Below are 22796 nucleotides of genomic sequence, written 5' to 3' on the forward strand. Positions count from 1 at the left end.
GTGCAGTTTTCTATATGCACACATACAATCCAGGTTTTAGCTGGAATTGGTTTCTGACACCTAGAAGAGAGGTGTGAGAGTTGGAACTTTTGTACCGTAGTGTAGTGCAGTGGATGGGTAAGCTCATTCATCTCTGCAGTATCTCAACCAAAAAGAATCCAGTGAACTAACCTTTTTATTTTTGTTTTTATGTTTCCTTTTTTGTACATCTGGTTATACAGGAATCATGAAAACTCCTGTATTATAACTTTTTTTTAGGAAGATTCTGAGCTGTGTGGAGTATGCACTCTGGAGTCAGGCTGCCTGAGTACAGTTCCTGGCTTCATTATGTTAGTAGCTCCGTGAATCATGTCTAAACAGTGTATATTTTTCTTCTCTCAATATTTTTATCTGAAAAAATAGGTGATGATTTTCTAGTGTCTGTCTCATAAGGTTGTTGTGATGATTTAATGTGATGATATAATACTTGGATGTATGCCATAGTTAATATAGCAATTGAAATGTGAATTCCACTTTGTAGATAGGAAAGCTGTCATATCACAAGGAATGCTGAAATGTGTTGGTTCTTCAATTTTCCTAAAAAGTAAATGGGGAATCGGCTACCGCCTGAGGTAACACCTTTCTTCTGTGACTTTATCTCTTTGTGTTTTTGCTTGACCCACTGTTAGTATTTTTAAGGCTTGCTATTATTGTATCTTAAATGTGCTTAGTGATATAATTTAAAGCGTTCAGAATTTTGTTGTTTGTGGAGCAATCCTAAGATGATGAATTTGGCTTTCTCTAGCATGCACATTGACAGATACTGTGCCACAGAGTCGCTGTCCTCGCTGGTGAGGCAGCACATTCCTGCAGCCGCTGTGCTGCAGCAGAATGACCAGCAGCTGGTGTACAGTTTGCCTTTCAAAGACATGGACAAATTTTCAGGTATGTTTTTCAGTGTCTTGGTTGACTAGTACTTTTGTTTTTGAAATGCATTTTCCTGATTGCCTTTTTTGATTATTTTTCTATATAATATTCCTAAGTGGCTGGAGCTTGTAGTTTTTCTACTTTATCTTATCTTTGAACCTGAAATATTGCGTACTAATGTGTCTGACTTTTGTTTTCATCTTTTTACAAATAGTATGCAGTTATAATTGGTTAATTTATATCTTAATGCAAACAAAGAGGATCATGTTTATGTTGTTAAGAAAAAAAAATAAATTAAGACTGGTTCTGGTGGTGCCCATATGTAATTATAGCACTTGGGAGACAGAGGCAGCCAGAGGATGGCTATAGGGGTGAGGCCAGTCTAGTCTGCATAGCAAGTCCCAGGCCAACCCAGCCAGTTCTCCAGTGGCAGACCCTGCTTCAAAAAAAACCCAGAATTTGTTGTAGGCTTTCTGAGGACAAGAAGTGTATGTGCGTGTTCTTTTGTTGTTGTTTGGTTTTGGTGTATAAGTGTGTAGGGAGACTTTGTACATGTTTTCAAATAATTTCTAATTTCAGAATAAAATATAAATTATTTTAGTTTAGAGTTATTATCATTATTTTATATATTTAAGTGATATAAAATATTTATTAATTTTAATTTATAGCATGCTGAAGTTCTAATTGATATTTTTCTGCAAATAAAATTTCCTTGGCATTCCTTGGGATTTATAATAATGTTAAAAGTATCCTGAGACCAAAGTCTTTGAGTACCACTATGCTAAGTAAATTTAATCATATTCTAATTTTTTTCTTTCTTTAAGTTTTCTTTCTTTCTTTCTTTCTTTCTTTCTTCTTCCTTCCTTTTTTCTTTTTTTCTCTGTCTTTCTTCCCCCTCCCTTCCTCCTCTCTCCTCTCTCACCCCTTCTTTCTCCTTTCACACTGTAGTCCAGGCTGTCTTGGAACTCACCAACACCATGTAGTGCTGCGTGGTCTTAATTTCATGACAGTCCTCTTGCCTCAGTTTCTAGAGTGCTGATATCACAGACACGAATAACTATGCTTGACTTATACCCATTTTGGAATGTATTTTAGACTATTTGTATTATTTTTGAATGGTATTATAGGTCAATTTTTATTAATCTTATTTTAGGTTATGTGTGTGCGTGGGAGTATTTACATGTGAGTATACGTGCCTGTAGAGTCTTTTCAGAGGTGTTAGATTCCTGTGAGCTGGAGTTAGAGGCAGGTGTGAGCTACACTAACACTGGAGCAGGAAACTGAACTTGGGTCCTCTGTAAGAGCATATTTGCTTTTAACTATTGAGCCATCTCTCCTACCCTCTACATGACTTATGAGAGCTCTATACCATTTGACCTGTTTTTTTTTTTTTTCTTTTAGGCTTGTTTTCTGCCCTAGACATTCATTCAAATCTGGGCATTATTTCATATGGTGTTTCTATGACGACATTGGAAGATGTATTCTTAAAGCTAGAAGTTGAAGCAGAAATTGACCAAGCAGGTAAAAATATCAGCCAATGAACTGGATAAGACAAATAATTATATAAGCAAATAAACTATGCAAGCATATGAAGTTTGTGTTGTTTTGTGGAATCAAGGACAGAAGTAAATAAGTAACTTAAGTATTTGTTAACTGTGATAGAAATTATGAAGGAAATGATATTATATTCTTGAAATGTTTAATTGAGAATGAAGTGAGATGTTAATTACCAGAAAAATCCAGACATTCAAACATTCTAGGGCAAAATATACCGGATAAAGAAAATTTCTACTTCACATGTGTTTAGACATTAATTAGATGTCTTTGAGGTAAAAAAGCACAGGTCACCATGGCAGGAACCATGAGGAAAGTTATACACATTGATGTTAGAGAGTAGACCAATGGCAGGGTCATGTTTTGCTTCTGAACATCTGAGAAGAACGTTAAGTTTTTAGTACAATGTCAAAGGGTTTTGAGCAAAGGAATAACTTAGTAATTCCTTATTTGTGTTTTACTGAACACATTCTTGGCTGGGAAGGTAGTTCTGTTATAGAGCACTTGTCTGGTATCTTGAAGATTCTGGGTTTCAAGTCCAGCATTGAAAAAGTGTTTCTAATTTTTGAATGATAGCTGTGATATGAAAGATCAGAAGATGAGTGAGGAAACTTGTTTTAGTTTGGATTAGAGTGGCAAGAAATGGATTTGTGTTGTATTGATCTCAGAAGTAATGATTTGCCAAGGAGTGTTAGGGAGGGATCAAGAAATCATAAGTTTTTTCTTTGAAAACTTGGTATGGGGGGCTGGAGAGATGGCTCAGCGGTTAAGAGCATTGCCTGCTCTTCCAAAGGTCGTGAGGTCAATTCCCAGTCAACCACATGGTGGCTCACAACCATCTGTAATGAGGTCTGGTGCCCTCTTCTGGCCTGCAGATATACACACAGACAGAATATTGTATGTATAATAAATAAATAAATTTTTTTTAAAAAAGAAAACCTGGTATAGGATTGCTGCTTCCTGAGAGTAGAGGAACAGGGTTATATAAGGACAAAATGCATTTGTGGTTTTCACTGTTGGAAATGTGTTTGAATCTAAGTGGAGATGTGAGGGCTAGAGATGTACATTTCAAAGTCACAACTGTTCTGTGGACATAGGTAAGAACACTGGGATAGGAAGGATGGAAATGTATAAAGGGGCAGCCCCCGATGGTGAGCATCAGGGAGCAAGAGAAGGGTTGACGATTAGAGTTTTTCACTAAAGAACAGAGAAGCAAAATTTTAGAAAAACTACCTTTGGGGAAAGAGAAAGTGGACATTTAGTTGTCAAATAGCATACAGATAAAGTGAGGAAAGAAAATACTTTTGGAAACAGGATAATGAGGCGCTTGGTGGTGAAGAAGATAGTAGTGACCTTGCCAAGAGCATCTTGGGTGCTGTGGCAAAGAGCGAAGCTGGACCTATGTAGTGTAAAATAGCAATGGGAGCTGAGGATTTTATGTTTGAAACTTAACACGTGCTCAGCTTTAGTAGATGCTGACAAAAGGTGTAAAGAGTTCAATTTTTGTTCCACATCACTTCTAGATTTATTCAGTAAAGTTGACATGTCTTAGTTTTTATTTTTGAACTTTCTGTGTTTGTTTACTTTTATTGGCATTAGATTATAGTGTGTTTACACAGCAGCCACTGGAAGAAGAAATAGACTCAAAATCTTTCGATGAAATGGAACAGAGTTTACTTATTCTTTCTGAAACCAAAGCTTCTCTAGTGAGCACCATGAGCCTTTGGAAACAGCAAGTGTCTACAATAGCAAAGTTTCATGTCCTCACATTGAAGCGGGAAAGCAAGTCAGTGCGCTCAGTGTAAGTACAGTTATCGTTCTTCTGAGAGTTTGTCTTTTTGAGGTTGCAGATTGGATTTTCTGTCTGAAGTTTTAAATAATGACATGTATACAGCTTTGTAGTTTTGAAAGATTAATATGACAATTTCACAGTATCAAAGGTACAGTAGTTTTATCACAGACCGTTGTACTTTATTTTTTATTATATTGATTGGTTGATTGATTGATTAATTAATTGGTTGGTCGATTGGTTAGCTGAGACCAGAGTCTCACTATGTAGCACTGGCTAGCATGGAACTCACTTAGTATACCAAGTTGGCCTCAACATAACAGAAATTTACCTGCCTACCTCCTAAGTGCTGGGATTAAAAATGTGCACTACTGTGTCAAGCTCTGTATTCTTATTTTCTAAACTGGGATTTGTTGTCTCATCTTTAAAATGATGAAGTGACATATAATACTATCTTATATCTTACTTTTGAATTATTGTCATATTTAAATTTTTATTTTTCATTCATATCTTTTCATAATTTTTCCATTTATTAATTTTTATAATTGTTTTTAGTAAATAGCAGGAAAAATACATTTTATCCCTTTTATCAGATGAAGAAGGCTGAAACATAAAGAAATCTTTATAGCTAATAGCTAGGATTGAAAAAATTCTCTACGTAATTTTATTCTCTCTCAGTTAGTACCCCCTTTCTCCCCAGTCTGAGAATTACTTATGGAAAATTAAATCATATATCTGTCTTATTAGAGCCAAAATTATTGTAGGAATAAAATTTAATAAGAACATTCATAAATATATGAAATATTCTGGAGTTATTTGAGGTTTCAATCAAATTTATTTAGTATCAAATGTTAGTCAAGTATCTGATTTGTTTCTTTATCAATTGTCCTGAAAAAACTTTTTTTTTTGAGTCACCATGTTTTAGTTTATTTAGTTTAACATCACTTTGATAATACATTCTCTGGTAAACAATTAAAGTGACTTAATTCAGATTGCTGTAATAAAATACCATGAGCTGGGTGTTTTTGGAGGTTGGAAGTTGGGGATCCCAAATGTTGCACGTTAAAGGCTCTTTTCTTTCCTTGAAGAACGATACCGTTTAGTTGCATGTGGTAGTGATTTCTTTCTGTGTTCTGAAAGAACGTGCAAACCAGCACGCTAATGTGTGCTCGCTGGTGTCACTTTTAGAAGGGCGCTAATCCCACTGTAAGGGCCTTATCCAATTTGCATTACTTTCCAGAGTTCCTGTCTTCAGATATCATCAGATTAAAGATTAGGGCTTCGTAATGTAAATTTGAGGGACACAAACATTGAGTTTAAGACAAAAAAAATTATATAGTCAAATATACTAGGAACTATTTCTTATATTCTCTCAAAGAATAGTTAGCATGTATGAACACCATGGAGATTTTTTTTTGGTTTTGTAATGTAAAATTTTAATATTAATCTGAAGTTTCCATATATTCTTCAGTCATGATTTTTTTCTTTCTTAAAACATCTACTAATTTACAGATTTTGATTTAAATACAGCATGTTTTGAGGGATGCTGATTTCAGAATATTTAAAATGGTGTAATCATTTTGTTTTGTTTATTTATTTTTTGAAATAGGGTTTCTCACACAGGCTGCTCTCCAATTCTCAATCCTCTGCTTCAGCTCCCCAAGGTTTGGGTTTATATGAGTACATTACCATGCCCAGCAAAAATGGTTTTTAAGAATACAAGTAGTTAAATGGAAGTTGTAAATTATTAAATTAAGTGTGATGGCCTAAACACTCCAGCAACCGAGATACATTATATAATATGTAGATACTTTATAGGCAAATAACTGCTTCCCTATGGCACTACAATGACCTTTTGTAGTACTCTATATTCATGGTTCTACAATACGATGGTAGGCAGGTGTGTATGGCATACTCTGCATCTTACAATACAGTTGGACAGTGTCTCACTGGAGCGGTAGCAGTTCATGTGATTAAATTGTGACAAGTAGCCGGGCAATGGTGGCGCAGCCTTTAGTCCCAGCACTCAGGAGGCAGAGGCAGGTGGAGCTCTGAGTTCGAGGCCAGCCTGGTCTACAAGAGCAAGAGCTAGTTCCAGGACAGGATCTAGAACTACAGAGAAACGCTGTCTCGAAAAAAAGAAATGTGATAAGTATGAAAATTTTAAATTGCAGATTTTTCACTGTATTTTAATTTTCTTTCCTGTACTTACAATATTTTTGTCAGTGTATGAAAAGTAAATGGCTAGAGTCGAGTCTGAGCAAGAAGCAGTTCCTTCAGAAATATAGAAACATAAACATTTATAATAATACTTACTTCTTTAACAGTTTTATGTTTATATGTCCTATAATTTAAGAGGGAATCTTGTCTAAATATACTTTTAAAACTTTTTCTTCTCTTTACCTAAAATTTACTACTCTATAATTTTGATATTCTCACTTCGCTTTTTCTCCAATATTCGTATCAGATCAGCTTTGGTAACAGGTTTTTACTAAGTTTTTACTTGTCTTTTTTTTGTTCATCTTCTTTGTTTACTTTTGTAATTGAGTATTGAATTTATACTAATAGGAAGAAAGATCTCTGATCAATTTGTATGCTAATGTATTTTAAGCTATGTTATTATTTTTTTCTTGCAGGTTGCTTCTGCTTTTAATTTTTTTTGCAGTTCAGATTTTTATGTTTTTGGTACATCATTCTTTTAAAAATGCTGTGGTTCCCATCAAACTTGTTCCAGACTTGTATTTCCTAAAACCTGGAGATAAACCTCATAAATATAAAACAAGCCTGCTGCTTCAGAATTCTACTGGTGAGAGGGCATGAAGGTCTGTGGATGTGCGTTGCCTGGGGCTGGGGGTGAAGGGAGGGCGTGAAGGTCTGTGAATGTGTGTTGACTGGGGCTGGGGGTGAAGGGCCAATGAAGTTCATAGTAAAGCGAGCATGATCTGTCGTTGTAAAATCTACATTAAATACTTACCTTATTGATACTGAATAATACCAGAAATAACGTTTTAGTTTAAGTGTAATTGGCAGTTTTAAAAATATTCTAATATTCTGCTTATAATTATTATTTTTTAAGACAGTAGTAAGTTCTTACAGGCATATTTTACCTCAGAATTTGTAGTGTGGAGCTGCGGGCTGGCTTTTCGCCGCCTGGCTCCCGCACGGCTAGCTTATACCCCGAAATAACAACACACAAATTGTATTTTTTTAAATACTGTCTGGCCCATTATTTTCTGCCTCTTACTCACATCTTGATTAACCCATATCTAATAATCTGTGTAGCACCACAAAGTGGTGCCTTATCGGGAAGTTTCTAGCATACATCCATCTTGGGCTGGAGCTTCATTGCGTCTGGCATCTCTCTCTGAGGAGAGGCACGGCAGTCTGCCTAACTTAGGAGAGGCGTGGCATCTTACTGATCCTTCTACCTCACTTCCTCTTCCTGTTCTGTCTATTCCACCCACCTAAGGGGCAGTCTATCAAATGGGCCAGGCAGTTTTTTTATTAGCCAATGAAATCAATTCAAACAAAAGACTCTCCCACATCAAGAATTGAACGATGGTCTTTGAGGCCTAGCCTCAGGCTTCAGAGAGGATGCTATAGCAATCGAAGGCTAGGGATCTGAGGGCGAGGAATGAATCCCTCATCCCGTGCTTCTTCGTGCTAGTTTCTTTGTATTATCTTGCTTTTATCCTAATTCTCCTGCCCTACTTCTTACTTCTCCTAGCTTCTTCCACTATTCTAAAAATCTTCTCCTTGGGAGTCTTGAAGCAATAAATTACAAGAGTTACCTCCTCACTGGAGCATATTCCTAGGGTAGGTGAAAAGGGAGCTGAGCCATTGCCATGGCAACATAAGGTCCCAAGGCCATAGGAGCAAAAGCGTGACCAGGGGGCACAGTGCCCAATGACAACTTTGAGACCCAGGTCCGTTGTTAACAGACTGGCAAGTGAAGAACTGGGATGCCCTTCCTAGGGTCTCTGCACAGCAGCCTGGCCGTATATCTGTGACTCTGATCTTGTGCAAGCTGTAAAGTTTTAAATTTATGATATATTTATGAAAAGCCATTAGTTCAGTTTGAAATTGCTCTGAGGTGAAAGTGAGCTAACTGTGTGTGCAGTTAGTCTGAACAAGATAACAAAGTAGGCTTTTAAGTGTCCCCAGTCCTTGTGGGGCAGGTAGATCGAGTTATGAAGTATATCCCAGAATATATTCTATATATCAAAATTATACAGCCAAATGAAAAGTCATCTTCTTGACAACTCAAAGATGTATGTGCCCAGTAGATGAAATATTTTCATGAGGTAAACACACAAGCAGTGGGAAAACACCCGAAGCTATTCTTAGGGAAGAAATGATTGAATTCAGGAGAGAAATTGCAGACAGAAGCAACTGGTTTCCACAGCCAGCAATTCCATGGCATCTTCAGGTGGGGCTCCCGCTCAGAGGATCACTCAGCTGGTAGGTCGGCCTGTTGAATGAACACTAGGTGTCACCTGCTGTGTTCTGTCTCTCATGGCCTGAAAGAAGTTCATGATGTTCTTAATGAACTTCAGGTTGTAAAGTTCTCCTTAGCAAGAGCTATCTATATCGATATCGATATTGATATCGATGATGATAGTATATCGATGGATAGTATTTCCACATATTCATTGAGATTTAAAGATTCATCAAAAACAATGTGAATAATTGGTTACAAGTAAGAAATAAGCCTTACTTACATGTAAGTATTTATGCCTGAATATCTTGTTTGCAGCCGATAATTTTATATTTACTATTTTTATCCTAACTATATAATTGACAAAAAGTTTTTTTCATATTTTTATGGACTTGAGCTAATTTTAAATTAAGATTCTAAGTTTTCAAAATATAAGAACATAGTAAAGAACTTCATTTATTCATGTTCAGCTTTTTTTTTTTTATAACATCTGCTTAGGTAAATAACCCATAATCTGAAGACTTGCAGAAACTATGTTACTATGGAATTCATTACTGTTAAAATACAATGCTAAGTATGATACACAACCTTGATCTTTTCTGAAAAAGATGCATTTAGCATGGAGAATCTCTCCAATTAGAAAATACAGTTTCCCCTTTTCACTAGAAATCATGTCTTCAATATGTATTTTATGTAGCTAGAATACAATACTTTGTGAAATCTCTTATTTTTGATTTTTATGCTTACCTAAAAATTATAAGTATCTTAAATATATCTGTTATTTGATTTTTACTGCATTATAGAAATTATAATATTTTTAGTGTTTGTCTCTTCATTACTTTCTGTAGCATTTTTTTTTGAATCTGTACTCTATTGCTGGTCCAAAATGAAGCTTGTATGTGTGTGTGTATAAATGTATATGTAAGCATATGTACACATACACATGAATATATATATGTGTGTGTGCATATGTAATGTATGTATATACAATACATATAAACACATGCATACACACATTAGATGCTTTCTTATCCTTTGAGAGCATAAGTTACATAGTAATATCACTTGTGGTCTAGCTCTTTTCTATAGTGATATTTTATTCATATTTTCATAAGTAAAGCTTGCCTAAATATCAAAAGGGCAAAGCTAAGCCACTAGAGGTCAGACAGTCTTGGCTGTTTTGCTTTTCTGACCTTTAGGCAAGTTTAACATAAAAAAATCAATATACTTTTTTTGATTATGTAGCCACTCTCTAGTGTCCAGAGATCAGTTAAGGTCCTTGGTTAGGAGAAAATTTTGTGTTGTGAAGCTGAAAAGCACAACTCTTCATGATGTTCATGCTGCATTCAGTCTGCCCTGTCATTCTACTGAGAGTGCTTGGTTTCTGAGGTTGGGGTTTCTCTGTAAGTTACATCTGTTCTGTTTTGGTTCCTGGCTTCTGTGTGGTGCAGCAGGACCGCTTCCACTCTTTGGACATGATGCTGTACATTTCAACACAAACAGGATTCAGCTTTTTTTTTCTTTCTTTCTTTCTTTTTGTTTTGAGTTGGTTAGGTAGAAGACTAATTTTTGTGGTTGGCTATTTTCGCATAATTAAAATTATCAAATAGATAGTTTTTACTCTTTATTCAAATTTCATGATAACTTTTTTTACTATTATTAATATTTCTGTAGGCAGCAGATAAAATTTACGCAGTTGCCAGGTTCTGTTCAAAGCCTTGCATATGTTTTCTGTAATCTAATTGTCACAGCCACTGTTCCTGTAAAGTCGTTATACTTCTTTCTTCTTGACAGAGGAGGAAACAAGATCTAGACTATCATTGTAACTTGCTTGAAGGATGTATAGTGTAAGTGGTACAACTTGGATTTGAATCTTGGCCTACCAGCTACACAGCCAATGCTCTTACCAATATGTAGCCCGAAGATAAAAGATCTTCTTGAAAGAGCACTATCTCCTAATGTAGTTAAAAATCAGGCTGGGTCGTATGGCACACACCTTTAATCCCAGCACTCGGGAGGCAGAGGCAGGAGGATCTCTGTGAGTTCGAGGCCAGCCTGCTCTACAGAGCCAGTTCCAGACAGGCCCCAAAGCTCCAGAGAAATCCTGTCCCGAAAAAAATGGGGAAAAAAGTCAATTATGTTTCTTACTTGAACTGATTCTTTATTATTCTCATTTTCTAATCCAGACTCAGATATCAGTGATCTTATTAACTTTTTCACACACCAGAACATAATGGTGACAATGTTTAATGACAGTGACTATGTGTCTGCTGCTCCCCATAGTGCAGCTCTAAATGTGGTGCTTGCAGAAAAGGTAAGAGTGCTAGACGTGAGTACCCATTTACAGGTCTAAAGTACTAAAGTGTGCTAGACGTGAGTACCCATTTACAGGTCTAAAGTACTAACGTGTGCTAGACGTGAGTACCCATTTACAGGTCTAAAGTACTAAAGTGTGCTAGACGTGAGTACCCATTTACAGGTCTAAAGTACTAACGTGTGCTAGACGTGAATACCCATTCACAGGTCTAAAGTACTAAAGTGTGCTAGACGTGAGTACCCATTCACAGGTCTAAAGTACTAAAGTGTGCTAGACGTGAGTACCCATTCACAGGTCTAAAGTACTAAAGTGTGCTAGACGTGAGTACCCATTCACAGGTCTAAAGTACTAAAGTGTGCTAGACGTGAGTACCCATTCACAGGTCTAAAGTACTAAAGTGTGCTAGACGTGAGTACCCATTCACAGGTCTAAAGTACTAAAGTGGTTACTTACCCCATTAATCATGAATCACAGCCTAGCTTTAGAAATGATTAAAAATAATCGGTTTTGTTTGTGATAGATTTTGTGCCCTGGTAAGTGACTGGTGAAATCTTTTTATTTTATTTTCATGTTGTATTAAATGAAAACATTTAGTTGAAGTGGCAGCTTACAGTTTCAGTGATTCAGTCAATTATCATCATGACAGGGAACATGGCAGTGTGCAGGCAGACTTAGAACTGGCTACATCTTGACCAGAAAGTGGCAGGAAGTTGATTGACTTTCATACTGAGCGAAGCTTGAGTAAAGAGACTTCAAAACTCACCCCACAGTGACACACTTAATCCGACAGGGTCACACCTGCTCCAACAAAACCACACCTAACTCCAAAAGAGTGATTTCTACTTAAAATGCCTGCATATTTCAAGCCAGGGTATCTCAGTTGTCATCACTTTTCCTGTCCCTTTTAGAAGCAGTTTTTTCACAGCGCCTAATAAAATTTAATTAATTAAAAGATTTAATTAATCTAATGAAGTTAGCAAGAAAAGTTTGGGCTTTCGTGATATCAGTATTCTTATATAAAGAATGTGATAACTGTTCTCTTTAAAATGCAGGACTATGTTTTTACGGCTGTTTTCAACAGTACTATGGTTTATTCTTTACCAGTAATGATGAACATCATTAGTAACTACTATCTTTATCATTTAAATGTGACTGAAGCTATCCAGATCTGGAGTACTCCATTCATTCAAGTAAGCAAACATACACAAAGATGAATTCAACTGTGGAAATACTGTAACGTTAAAAGTTGAAGTGGGGAATTTAGGGGTCTCCAGGAGTAGTATGCTTTACTACTCCTGAGTAGTATAGAGTAGGATTTACTCTTAGAATGCTCCACTAAAAGGTGCAAGAAACTGGGTTTGGTCTCTAACACAAAGATTAGGGTGAGAAAGGATAGAGAAATGAACTTGTTGAGGGTAGTGTAACACCCAAAGCAACCTATGTCTCGGGTAATCTGCATTTGGATGTCAGTTACTTTTTGACCTGCCTGGAAAAGTTAGCTGACTCCTTAGGGTTACAAAGGACATGGAGATAGAGGAGTTAAAGTCACCCTTGTTTGGGAGATGTTCTTGATTCTTTAGGAAAATAAGCTTGGATATAGCTTTTCCCGATGGAAAAAAGGAGGGATCAAGATCCTATTTGACGCAGTCATAAAAGTATTCACACAATAAATGAAACATACCAAAAATCGTTTTTAGGTATTTCTTGTCACTGCATCTGGCCACTGGTAGATATGCTAATTGTTTATTACACATACTAATTAGTGGCAGAGTTGGCAGTGTAGCCCGGCACTTCTTGGTAATAAACCTGTTATTCGTCCATATCCTGTGGTAGATATCTTAATGTCTTTATTTAGAAATTTTAATGCTCTTTCAGGATATTCTAAGGCATTCTAAAGTGATCCACATGCATTTTCTGTTGTGTTTGCCTTTCAGGAGATTACTGACATAGTCTTTAAAGTTGAACTATATTTTCAAGCAGCTTTGCTTGGGATTATCGTTACTGCAATGCCACCTTACTTTGCCATGGAAAATGCAGAGAATCATAAGGTAATTGTTCAGACAAAAAAAATTACAGGTATCAGGTTCTGTCAAGCCTGAAGACCTGACTTAGATCCCTGGGATCCACATGGTAGAAGGAAAGAACCAGTTCCTCCAAATTGCCCTCTGATATCTACATGTGCCACACATGTGTACACATAAGTAAATTTAAAAACTGTTTTTTTTATGTTAGTTAAAAAAATAATAGGGGCTGGAAAAATGCCTCAGCAGTTAAGAGCACTTGCTTTCCTTGCAGAAGACCCTGGATCAGCTCTGAGTATTCACATGTCAGCTCACAACTGCCCATTACTCTTGTTCCAGGGAATTCTGTATCCTCTTTTGCCCTCCATGGGCCCCTGCATGCATGTGGTACTATAACCTCACACAGACACACATAAACATAATTAAATATCTTAAGATAAAAAGAAGGTTATCGTTTGCTGCTAGTAAGAAGGAATATATATATAACATATATATAAAACATATATATATGTAACATATATATATGTTATATATATGTAACATATATATATGTTATATATATGTTTGCCTCATAGTAAACTTTAAGAGTATTTAATTTGAAAATTTCTTAGTTATATTTCTGTTGCTATGATAAAACAACATTACCGAAAGCAACTTGGGGGGAAGGAGTTTATTTAACTTATACTTCCAGGTCTATTACTGAAAGAAGTCAGGGCCAGGAACTCAAGCAAACCAAAGGAACCAAAGGCAGGAACTGAAGCAGAGGTCATGGAGGAAAGCTGCTTACTCGCCTGCCATGGCTTGCTCATCCTGCTTTCTTACACCGTTAACCTATTCTCTATTTTGTGATTTATGTATTTCAAAAGCATATAAATGTAACTACAGTGTGTATTATTATTATTATTATTATTATTATACCGTAGCTTCCTTGTGCTTTCTTGAAATTCATGAAATTTGTGTCAGGAGTCTCTGTAGTCCATTCCATTTTATTATTGAGAACTATTTCACGATATGGGTGCATTATAGTTTGTGTAACTACTGCTTGTTAAAAAAACACCTGAAATGTTGCTGGGTTTCACTCTTATACATACAGTACCATGAATGTTTGCATATAGGTATTTGTATGAACACCAGTTTTGCTTGATGTGTATCTATGCATTGTATGCCTGAAGAACTCACAGAGGCCCAAAGAAGGCATCGATTTTCTGGGACTAGAGTTCCAGGTGGCTGTGAGCCACATATGAGTGCTGGGAATTAAACCTTGGACCTCTGGATCCAAGTGATCTTAACCTGTGAACCATCTCTCCAGTGTGCCACTTCCTCCTCTTAACACATTTTTTTTATTTCTTGTTTCCATTTCTTACTCTGTTGTCTGCTCTTTGATTTCATCCTCTTAGTTATTATGAATCGATAGCTTTAGAAGTGTACAAATCAAAAGAATATATTTTGTTTTGTTTTGGTTTGGTTTTTGGTTTTTTGAGACAATGTTTCTCTGTAGCTTTGGTTCCTGTCCTAGAATTAGTTCTTTTAGACCAGGCTAGCTTTGAACTCACAGAGATCCGCCTGCCTCTGCCTCTGCCTCCCTAGTGCTGGGATTAAAGGTGTGCGCCACCAACGCCCAGTTTAGGAATAGTATTTTTTAGGCATCAGAATTTGGGAAAGATTTTTACAAAAAGTAAATTGTGAGAGCACGAAAAGAAAAACTGATTTCAGTATTAATATACAGGAAAATACTAGTATGAAAACCATGCATTTATGTACTATGTAATTTATTTTAAAACTATTTAAAATGTTTTCAAATGTATTTTCTTTGCACAAAATTTCACATATAATCTGAAGTTCTGTAAAGGTCCAGAAGATATTAGGCAGTTTATATGTTCTTATTAAAAATAGATTTTGAACATGAGAATCCTTTTCCATTTAAATATATCCTCATTTATTTCTGCATAGTTTCATATGAACATGTTTGGCTGACATTGATCGCATACCCACCATTTCTATGTTACCTTTTGTTTTATCTTATTACATTCTGATTCTTAAACATTTTGTTGAAATTGATAAATCTTATAAATGAACCTAACTAAGCGCTAAAATTAATGCATGTAAAGTCACTTTTTCGTTTTGTTGATAGGAATGAAAAGTTCTTCAATAATTTGCTTGCTTTTTATTTGTAAATTGCTTAAGATTTTAATAGCTTTTCTTTCTTTTTTTTTCTTAGATCAAAGCTTATACTCAGCTTAAACTTTCAGGTCTTTTGCCATCAGCCTATTGGGTTGGACAGGCTGTTGTGGACTTCCCCTTTTTCTTTGTTGTTCTGACTTTGATGCTGGGAAGTTTATTTGCATTTCGCCATGGATTGTGTTTTTATCCTGTAAAATTTCTAGCTGTGGTAAGTTATCATCAGTTGTGCTCATGATATTTGTAGTTAAATATTTTTAAAAACCTATTTATGTACGAATATGACAGTTGTCAGGTAGAATAATGTGTATATATTTTAAAACAAAATGAAACAAATATTTGCTATTGTATATGGTACATTTAATTCAGTTTTTATTGTAAGTGATTTAAAAAGTGCAAGCTACCATTTAAAAATAATCCCTTGTAGCTTGTTGTGGTCTTTCAAGTAGACTATCTACTTTCTTGCATCAGGCACCTAAATACAGTCTTCCTTCCTCGTTGGCACACTCAGACCTTTTACAAGAAAGTGATTAGTTTCTTAAAAAGACTTGATTTAATTAATGTGCGTATGGGTGTAGGTATGTATGTGCGTGTGCGTGTGCGTGTGTGTGTGTAAGTGTAAGCCAGTAGCCATAGAGGGTGTCGGATCCCTCAGAGCTCTAGTTACCAGAATTCGCACGTCGACTGGTTTGTCACGAAGGCACTAGAATCTGAGCTCTGGTTTTCACAGTTGGCCTAGCTCTTAACCAGTGTGCCATCTCTTGAGCTCTGGGAAAGAAACTCCTCCTAATTTTTAAATTTGTCTGAAAATGTGAAAAAATGTGTAACTGGCATTCATGATCTGTGGAAATGGCTAATTAAGAGTTCCTTTTGCTAAATGGTTTATATTAGAAAAAAGCAAACCAATATAAAGCTATGTATGAGGATGTTGGATGCAAACCTTGGTTTTGCTAGAGAATATTTGGACTTGATATATTAACTTCTGCCCTGTAAAATAATCTTAGAAGTTATATTAAAGCCAGACATTGTAATATTCACCTTTAATCCCAGAACTTGAGAAACAGAGGCAGAAAGATCTCTGTGAGTTTGAGGCTAGCCTGGTCTACTTTGTGAGTTTCAGGTCAGCCAGGACTTCATTGTGAGACCCCATCTGAAAATAAAACAAAACAAAAAACCTCACAAAAACAAACAAACAAGGCCGGGCGGTGGTGGTGCACGCCTTTAATCCCAGCACTCGGGAGGCAGAGGCAGGCGGATCTCTGTGAGTTTGAGACCAGCCTGGTCTACAAGAGCTAGTTCCAGGACAGGCTCCAAAGCTACAGAGAAACCCTGTCTCGAAAAACCAAAAAAAAAAAAAAAAAAAAAAACCCAAAAAACCCAAACAAACAAAAAAGTTATATTGAGTGTGATGCATCTGGTTGCTAAGTGCTGGAGAACTGGCTCAGCAATTAAAGGAACTTTGTTATTATTGCAGAGGACCTGGGCTCAGTTCCCAACACCCATGCGGTGGCTGCCAGCCATCTGTAACTCCAGTTCAAAGAAATCTGTTGCCCTCTTGTGACCTCCTAGGACACCTGTTACGCACATGGTACATACACATATAAGCAGGCTAAGCACTTCATATGTTAAAATAAATACACCTAAAAAGTTTAAAGAATGGTTCCAAATATTTGAGAGATAGTCAATTGTAACTAGCTTCAGTTGATTTTAATAATAAAATAATGAGAAGTTTTGTTTTGGTCTTTCATAGCAGGGTTTCTTTGTGTAGCCCTGGCTGTCCCAGCACTCACTTTGTAAACCAGGCCTACCTTGTACTCACAGAGATCCACCTGCCTCTGCCTTCCTTCTAAGTGCTAGGATTAAAGGTGAGTACTATCACTGCCTGGCATGAGAGAAAATTTTACTTGGTATTAAAAAATTGCAAAAATAATGCTGAGGTTAAATCACTTGGAGTTATATAAAACAATAATTTAAAGCATGATTTTTATTGGCTAAATAGTGTTATAGATTTGTAACTGTTCAAATAAGTACAAAGACAATTGTAGTGATTTCTTGAAGGGTGAAATTAGAGAAATAAAAATTTCTTAATATTTTACTATGAATGATTTTATATTGTGTTATAAACTGGTCATATTCTTACGGGACGCGCTCTTCTGATTTACAGGCTCTCTGCCTTATCGGCTATGCGCCATCAGTTATTCTCTTCACCTATGTTGCTTCTTTCACCTTTAAGAAAATTTTAAATACCAAGGAATTTTGGTCATTTATCTATTCTGTGGTAAGTCACGCTTTTATTTTATTTCAGTTTTCTGAATCAGTTTTTTACGCATGCTTTGGTGATGGTGCTGAGGGTGTAAAATGTATCTTTTCTAAGTAGAGAGTGTTTGGAGAGAGCTGGCAGTTTCTTCGGGTGGGTGTATTGCTCTTCCACCATCTACTCCAAGGGGTCTTGCTCACAGTATTTAACAGCTAACAGTTTATGCCATCATATTGATATTTCCTAGCTTAGTATCATTTCTTGATGTATGTTTTATTTGAGGATAAAAAACATACTTGATGCCAAGGCATAATTTGTAATAAGTTTACATGACATTTTAAACGACTCTGTCACTTACTCTCTTGTTTCCTCTTTAGACAGCATTGGTGTGTATTGCAGTCACTGAAATGACCTTCTTTTTGGGATACTCAGTGTCAGCTGTTTTTCATTACACCTTTTGCATAGCCATTCCAATCTACCCACTCCTGGGCTGCCTGATTTCTTTCATAAAGGTAACGTTGTCTTTAGTCTTTGATATCTTGGTTCTTGTCCTGGAAATAGTAACAAATATAAGATTCACTGTTACTGCTTGATTATGTAATCAATAAAGGAATTTAAAATGACAGATATTTCCAAGTATGACTTTAGGTTGTCAAAAGAGAAAAGCTATGTTCACTACATGGTTTCTGATGCTTAATTTGATGTGCATAATTAGATGTATGATTTTATTTTTCATTTTTTTAGAAATTTCTCAAGAATTAAGTAATATACTATAAAATGGTAGAAAAATTAAGTATAAATGATTCCTCCCTCCCCAGGAAAACATTAAGAAAAAGCATCAGATTAATTTTGATCATGGATAAATCAAAGATATTTTCATTTTATTAAAAAAATAAATAGTTGAGAGGAGTAGAGGTGACTGTGATCAAATTATAATGTATGGAATTCACAAAGAAATAATAGAAATGTTATATTAATTAAGTAGTAAACTCATAGTTTATGATTTCTGAAAATTCCTTTTTCTACCCTAGTTTAATATTTGACTGTACTTGATTCTAGAAATATTGTATAGCAGGAAGATTTTAAGTTAGACACAACACAGCTTTTAATAGGAACAGCTTATTTATAGAGATTATATGTTTATGCCTAAAATATATTAAACATTTAAACCAAATACTTGTGTCTATGTGTTATAAAAATGTTTTGTTTTAGGGTTCTTGGAAGAATATATCAAAAACCGAGGAAACCTACAACCCATGGGATAGGCTTTTAGTTGCTGTTATAATGGTAAGAAATAGCAAAAGCTATTTTTGTGTGTCTGTGTGCTCCTAAGAGTATTTGTGTGGCTAGAGATGACTCAGTGGTTAAGAGCACTGGCTGCTCTTCCAGAGGACCTGGGTTCGGTTCCCAGCACCCACACGGTGGGTCACAACTGTAACTTCTGTTCCAGGGGATCTGATGCTCTCTTCTGGCCTCCACAGGCACCAGGAATTCTTGTGGTGCACAGACATTAAAAACAACAGAACAAAACAAAAGCCCAACTCATACACATAAAACATAAAATTTAAAAAAGTATAAAACTAAAAATGGACCTGTTTATGGGCTTAGGACATGACTCAGCTGTCAGGAATGCTGGTCTAGCATGAATGGAGCTATTGTTTTGATCCCTAGCACAGGAGCAATTAGATGTAGTGATGCACTCCTGTCTTCCCAACACTTCCTAGCTTGAGCATTGGGCCATCAGAAGCCTGAGGTCATTGTTGGACTACGTAGTCAGTTAGAAATGAACGACTTGTTCGTGTTTTATTTTTAGTTTTTGTCCTGTTGCGTAATGAACAAGCCTGTAAGTTAAGTGTGTTAATTGATAGTGAATCTGTGTTCTTGTAGAAATACCTTTGTCATTGACCAATTATCTCCAATTCAATACACTTGACTTTTCCATGCTACTGATTCTATTTTAATAAAACTGGCTTCCTCAGAGGAAGAACAAAGTCTTCTGTTGTTTGTGAGACATAGTCTTAGGTAGCCCAGCCCGGCTTGGATTTTATGGTCTTTCTGTCTAAACTCCCTTAGTGCTGAGCTTACAAGTCAGTGACACAGTTACCAGCTATGCTTGATTATATTTTGTTAAACTGACAGTAAATGAATTTATAGGGACAAATATATATATATGAAGAATTAATTTATAAATGCATCTGTGAAGCCCTTGAGTTCAGTCTCCATCACCAAGAAACTAAACAAGACAAGTTATTTTTAATTATCTTTATTACAACAAACACACAGCAGTTGGATTCTCCCCTCTGGTTATGGTAAAGAACCTGATCTTTGAAGTCTTCCTTCTGTTGGAAAAGCAAAGAAAGGATGATTCAGTCATAAGCTGTTACTTACTCTTCTCTAGCCCTACCTGCACTGTATTCTGTGGATTTTCCTCTTACAACACTATGAGAAAAAACATGGAGGCAGATCAATAAGGAAGGATCCCTTTTTCAGGTTAGTTAATTTTTTTTACCTAAGTTTTAAAGTTTTGGTAAATTTACAGATTTGTACAACCATCACCATAATTTTAAACACCAATGTAATTTTAAAACAATTCCAGCATTCCAAGTAATTGTATCCAGTCACTTTCCTGTATTCCTTCCCATGCCTCTAGCCCTATGCAACCACCAATCTATTATATTCAGAATGTTTGCCTGCCTGTTGTACACTACACATTACTATAACAACATGGAGTTATAGATAGCATATAGTCATTTCTTGGTTTTGTTGGTTTTTTTCAGAATATACATTAATGTGTAGTGTCCCTCACACATTTACTGCATGTTCATTCTGGGTATTTCTATAATGCATATAAAACATTTTTTTTATTTTATTAAAAATTCCTGCCTCCTCCCCGCCTCCCATTTACCTCCCCCTCCCCCCTCCACTTCCCCTCCCTCTCCTGTCCAAAGAGCAGTAAGGGTTGCCTGCCCTGTTGGAAGTCCAAGTTCCTTCCCCCTCCATCCAGGTCTAGGAAGGTGAGCATCCAAACAGGCTAGGCCCCCCCGCCCACCAAAGCCAGTATCATATAAAACATTTTTAAGAAAGTAAATATGTTTTAAAATTTTAAGCCACTAAAGACGGTGGTTCTATTAAGTACTTTAAGTATATTTAAATTGTATAGTTACCTGCTTTTTACTGTTGAAAAAAATCAGATTGTTAGAATTTGAATTATTTATTTTTATTATACTTGTATTTATTTTGTGTGCATATGTGTGTTTGTTTGTGAGTATGCATAAGCCACAGAATGCATGTGGGTCCCAGAGGACAGCTAGCAAAACCTGTTCTCACTTCTGCCGTGTGGGTTTGAACTTAGGTCATCAGTTTTGGCAGTAGACACCTTTTCCGGCTAAGCCATCTCACTGGCCCAATAGTTAGGATTTGAATAGCAAATTATGTCTATTACATAGAGTTTTACAGTGAGAATGATTGTGGAAAGTTCCTCATTTATACTGTAGTGGTGATTTATTAACTTTTTAATTTTGCTAAGTAACATTGTAATCTCCTTTTCGTATGCTTGTTGTCCACTTAATGTCTTCTGAGAGAAAGGATTATTTCTATTAAAAATGTTTATTAAATTTTAAAAATTGGTTCCATTGTGTTTATATTGAGTTCTAAAATTTTTTTATTATTTTATATATAGTTATATGAAATGCAAGTATTTTCTCCAAACTTCAGTACCTTTACTAGGTAATGTTAAACTGAAAGAATTATTGCTTAGTGAAAGTGGGTGTTGGTAATAAACTAGTGTGCACCTGTCCTTTTATACCTGTCACGTTTGTGTATTACAGAGTATTATCGTGTACAAACACTGGACAGCTAAATGTGTGCTGCTTATTAGCTTTTGTAGCTCTCATGTTTGTGTGTCCTTGCAGGGTATTAATATATATAAACACTGGATGCTTTAGATAGTAAGTGTGTAATGCTTGTTAGCTTATAGTTCTAACATCAGCATGTTAATGTATGTAAACATTGGGAAGTTGAGATGAGTGTGTGATGTTTAGTAAGCATTGGGCTCTCCCTCTGCACTGAGAAACTTAGGTCTGGCTCTCCTTGTTCCACCTCTCCCTACTTCTGCTGATATTTGTGAGGAAGCTTCCTATATTCACAGAGTAGTCTTTCTAATACCTCACTCCTTTTGTTTTCTGATTCTCCAAACCAGTCAGCATTCTCTGCTCTGTGTCACCCCCTTAACTTTGTCAGAGCCATGCCGCTGGCATTCTTTTCATTTTTTTTAATGCTTTAAAAATTTTATGAATCAATTAATTTTTTCCAGCCCAATTAGATTTTCTACTTTTCCCCTCCTCTCTTCCCAGGCCCTCCCTCAACATTCCCCTCTTTTTACTCCCTCTCCCTTCCCTTCAGAATAGTGCAGGCCTTCCCTGTAGATCAGTCAGCCATGGGATGTCAGTTGCAGTAAGACTAGGCACCTTCTCTCCTATTAAGACTGGATGGGGCAACCCAGCAGGAGGAAAGAGTCCCAGAAGCAGGCAGCAGAGTCAGAGACAGCCCCCACTCTCTCTGCCAGGAGTCCCACAAGAAGACCAAGCCACACAACTGCAACGCATGTGCAGAGGGCACTGGTTAGTCCCGTGCTAATTCTCTGGTTCACTGTTCAGTCTCCGGGAGCCCCCATGAGCCCAGGCCAGTTGACTCTGTGTTTTTCCGTGATGTCCTTGGTCCCTCTGGCCTCCATAATCCTTCCTCTCCCTCTTCCACCGGATTTCCTGAGGTTTGTCTAATGTATGGCTGTGGTTCTCAGCATCAGTTTTAATTAGTTTCTGGGTGAAGCCTCTCTGATGGCATTTAGGCTGGGCAATGATCTATGAGTATAACATAATATCATTAGGAATAATTTCTTTGAATTTTTTTCTTTTTTGCTAGTCATATTTGGTCTATCCTAGGTCTCTGGGCTGTCTAAACTCTGGGTTCTGGCCCTCCAGGCATTGTCAGGGGTTGGCTCCCTCTCAGGGTATGGGTCTCAAGGTGGACCAGTTATTGGTTGCCCACTCCATAATTTCTGTGCCACCTTTGTCCCAGCATATCTTGTAGTCAGGACAGATAGTGGGTCAGAGGTTATGTGGCTGGGTCTCCTATTGTTATAGTCTTCACTAGGGTCATCCCCATAGATTCCTGGGAGTTCCCATTGCACTAGGTTTCTAGCTCATCCCAGAGATGCCCCTGATTCCAGTTATCTTTTCCACCCTCCCCCACCTGATCTCTCCCACTCCCAGCTCCGATCCAGACCTCTCCCCCATTTACCTGTGTTGTCTATTCTATTTCCCCTTCATGGTGAGATT

General features: G+C 36.6%; 1 protein-coding gene across 1 annotated transcript in view; it reads left to right on the plus strand.

The window, feature by feature from the left end:
* The window catches only part of Abca5 (ATP binding cassette subfamily A member 5), a 73303-nt gene that overhangs the window by 37454 nt on the left and 13053 nt on the right, over nucleotides 1–22796 (plus strand). The window contains exons 16-28 of the mRNA XM_038327998.1: nucleotides 521–611; nucleotides 785–924; nucleotides 2308–2427; nucleotides 4060–4261; nucleotides 6886–7055; nucleotides 10874–11001; nucleotides 12057–12194; nucleotides 12939–13052; nucleotides 15244–15414; nucleotides 17368–17481; nucleotides 17838–17972; nucleotides 18673–18747; nucleotides 19859–19950. Of these exons, the coding sequence (XP_038183926.1) occupies nucleotides 521–611; nucleotides 785–924; nucleotides 2308–2427; nucleotides 4060–4261; nucleotides 6886–7055; nucleotides 10874–11001; nucleotides 12057–12194; nucleotides 12939–13052; nucleotides 15244–15414; nucleotides 17368–17481; nucleotides 17838–17972; nucleotides 18673–18747; nucleotides 19859–19950 (1690 nt within the window). The remainder of the gene's footprint in view (nucleotides 1–520; nucleotides 612–784; nucleotides 925–2307; nucleotides 2428–4059; nucleotides 4262–6885; nucleotides 7056–10873; nucleotides 11002–12056; nucleotides 12195–12938; nucleotides 13053–15243; nucleotides 15415–17367; nucleotides 17482–17837; nucleotides 17973–18672; nucleotides 18748–19858; nucleotides 19951–22796) is intronic.

Source organism: Arvicola amphibius, chromosome 4 (assembly GCF_903992535.2).
Source record: "Arvicola amphibius chromosome 4, mArvAmp1.2, whole genome shotgun sequence".
Classification (NCBI taxonomy): domain Eukaryota; kingdom Metazoa; phylum Chordata; class Mammalia; order Rodentia; family Cricetidae; genus Arvicola; species Arvicola amphibius.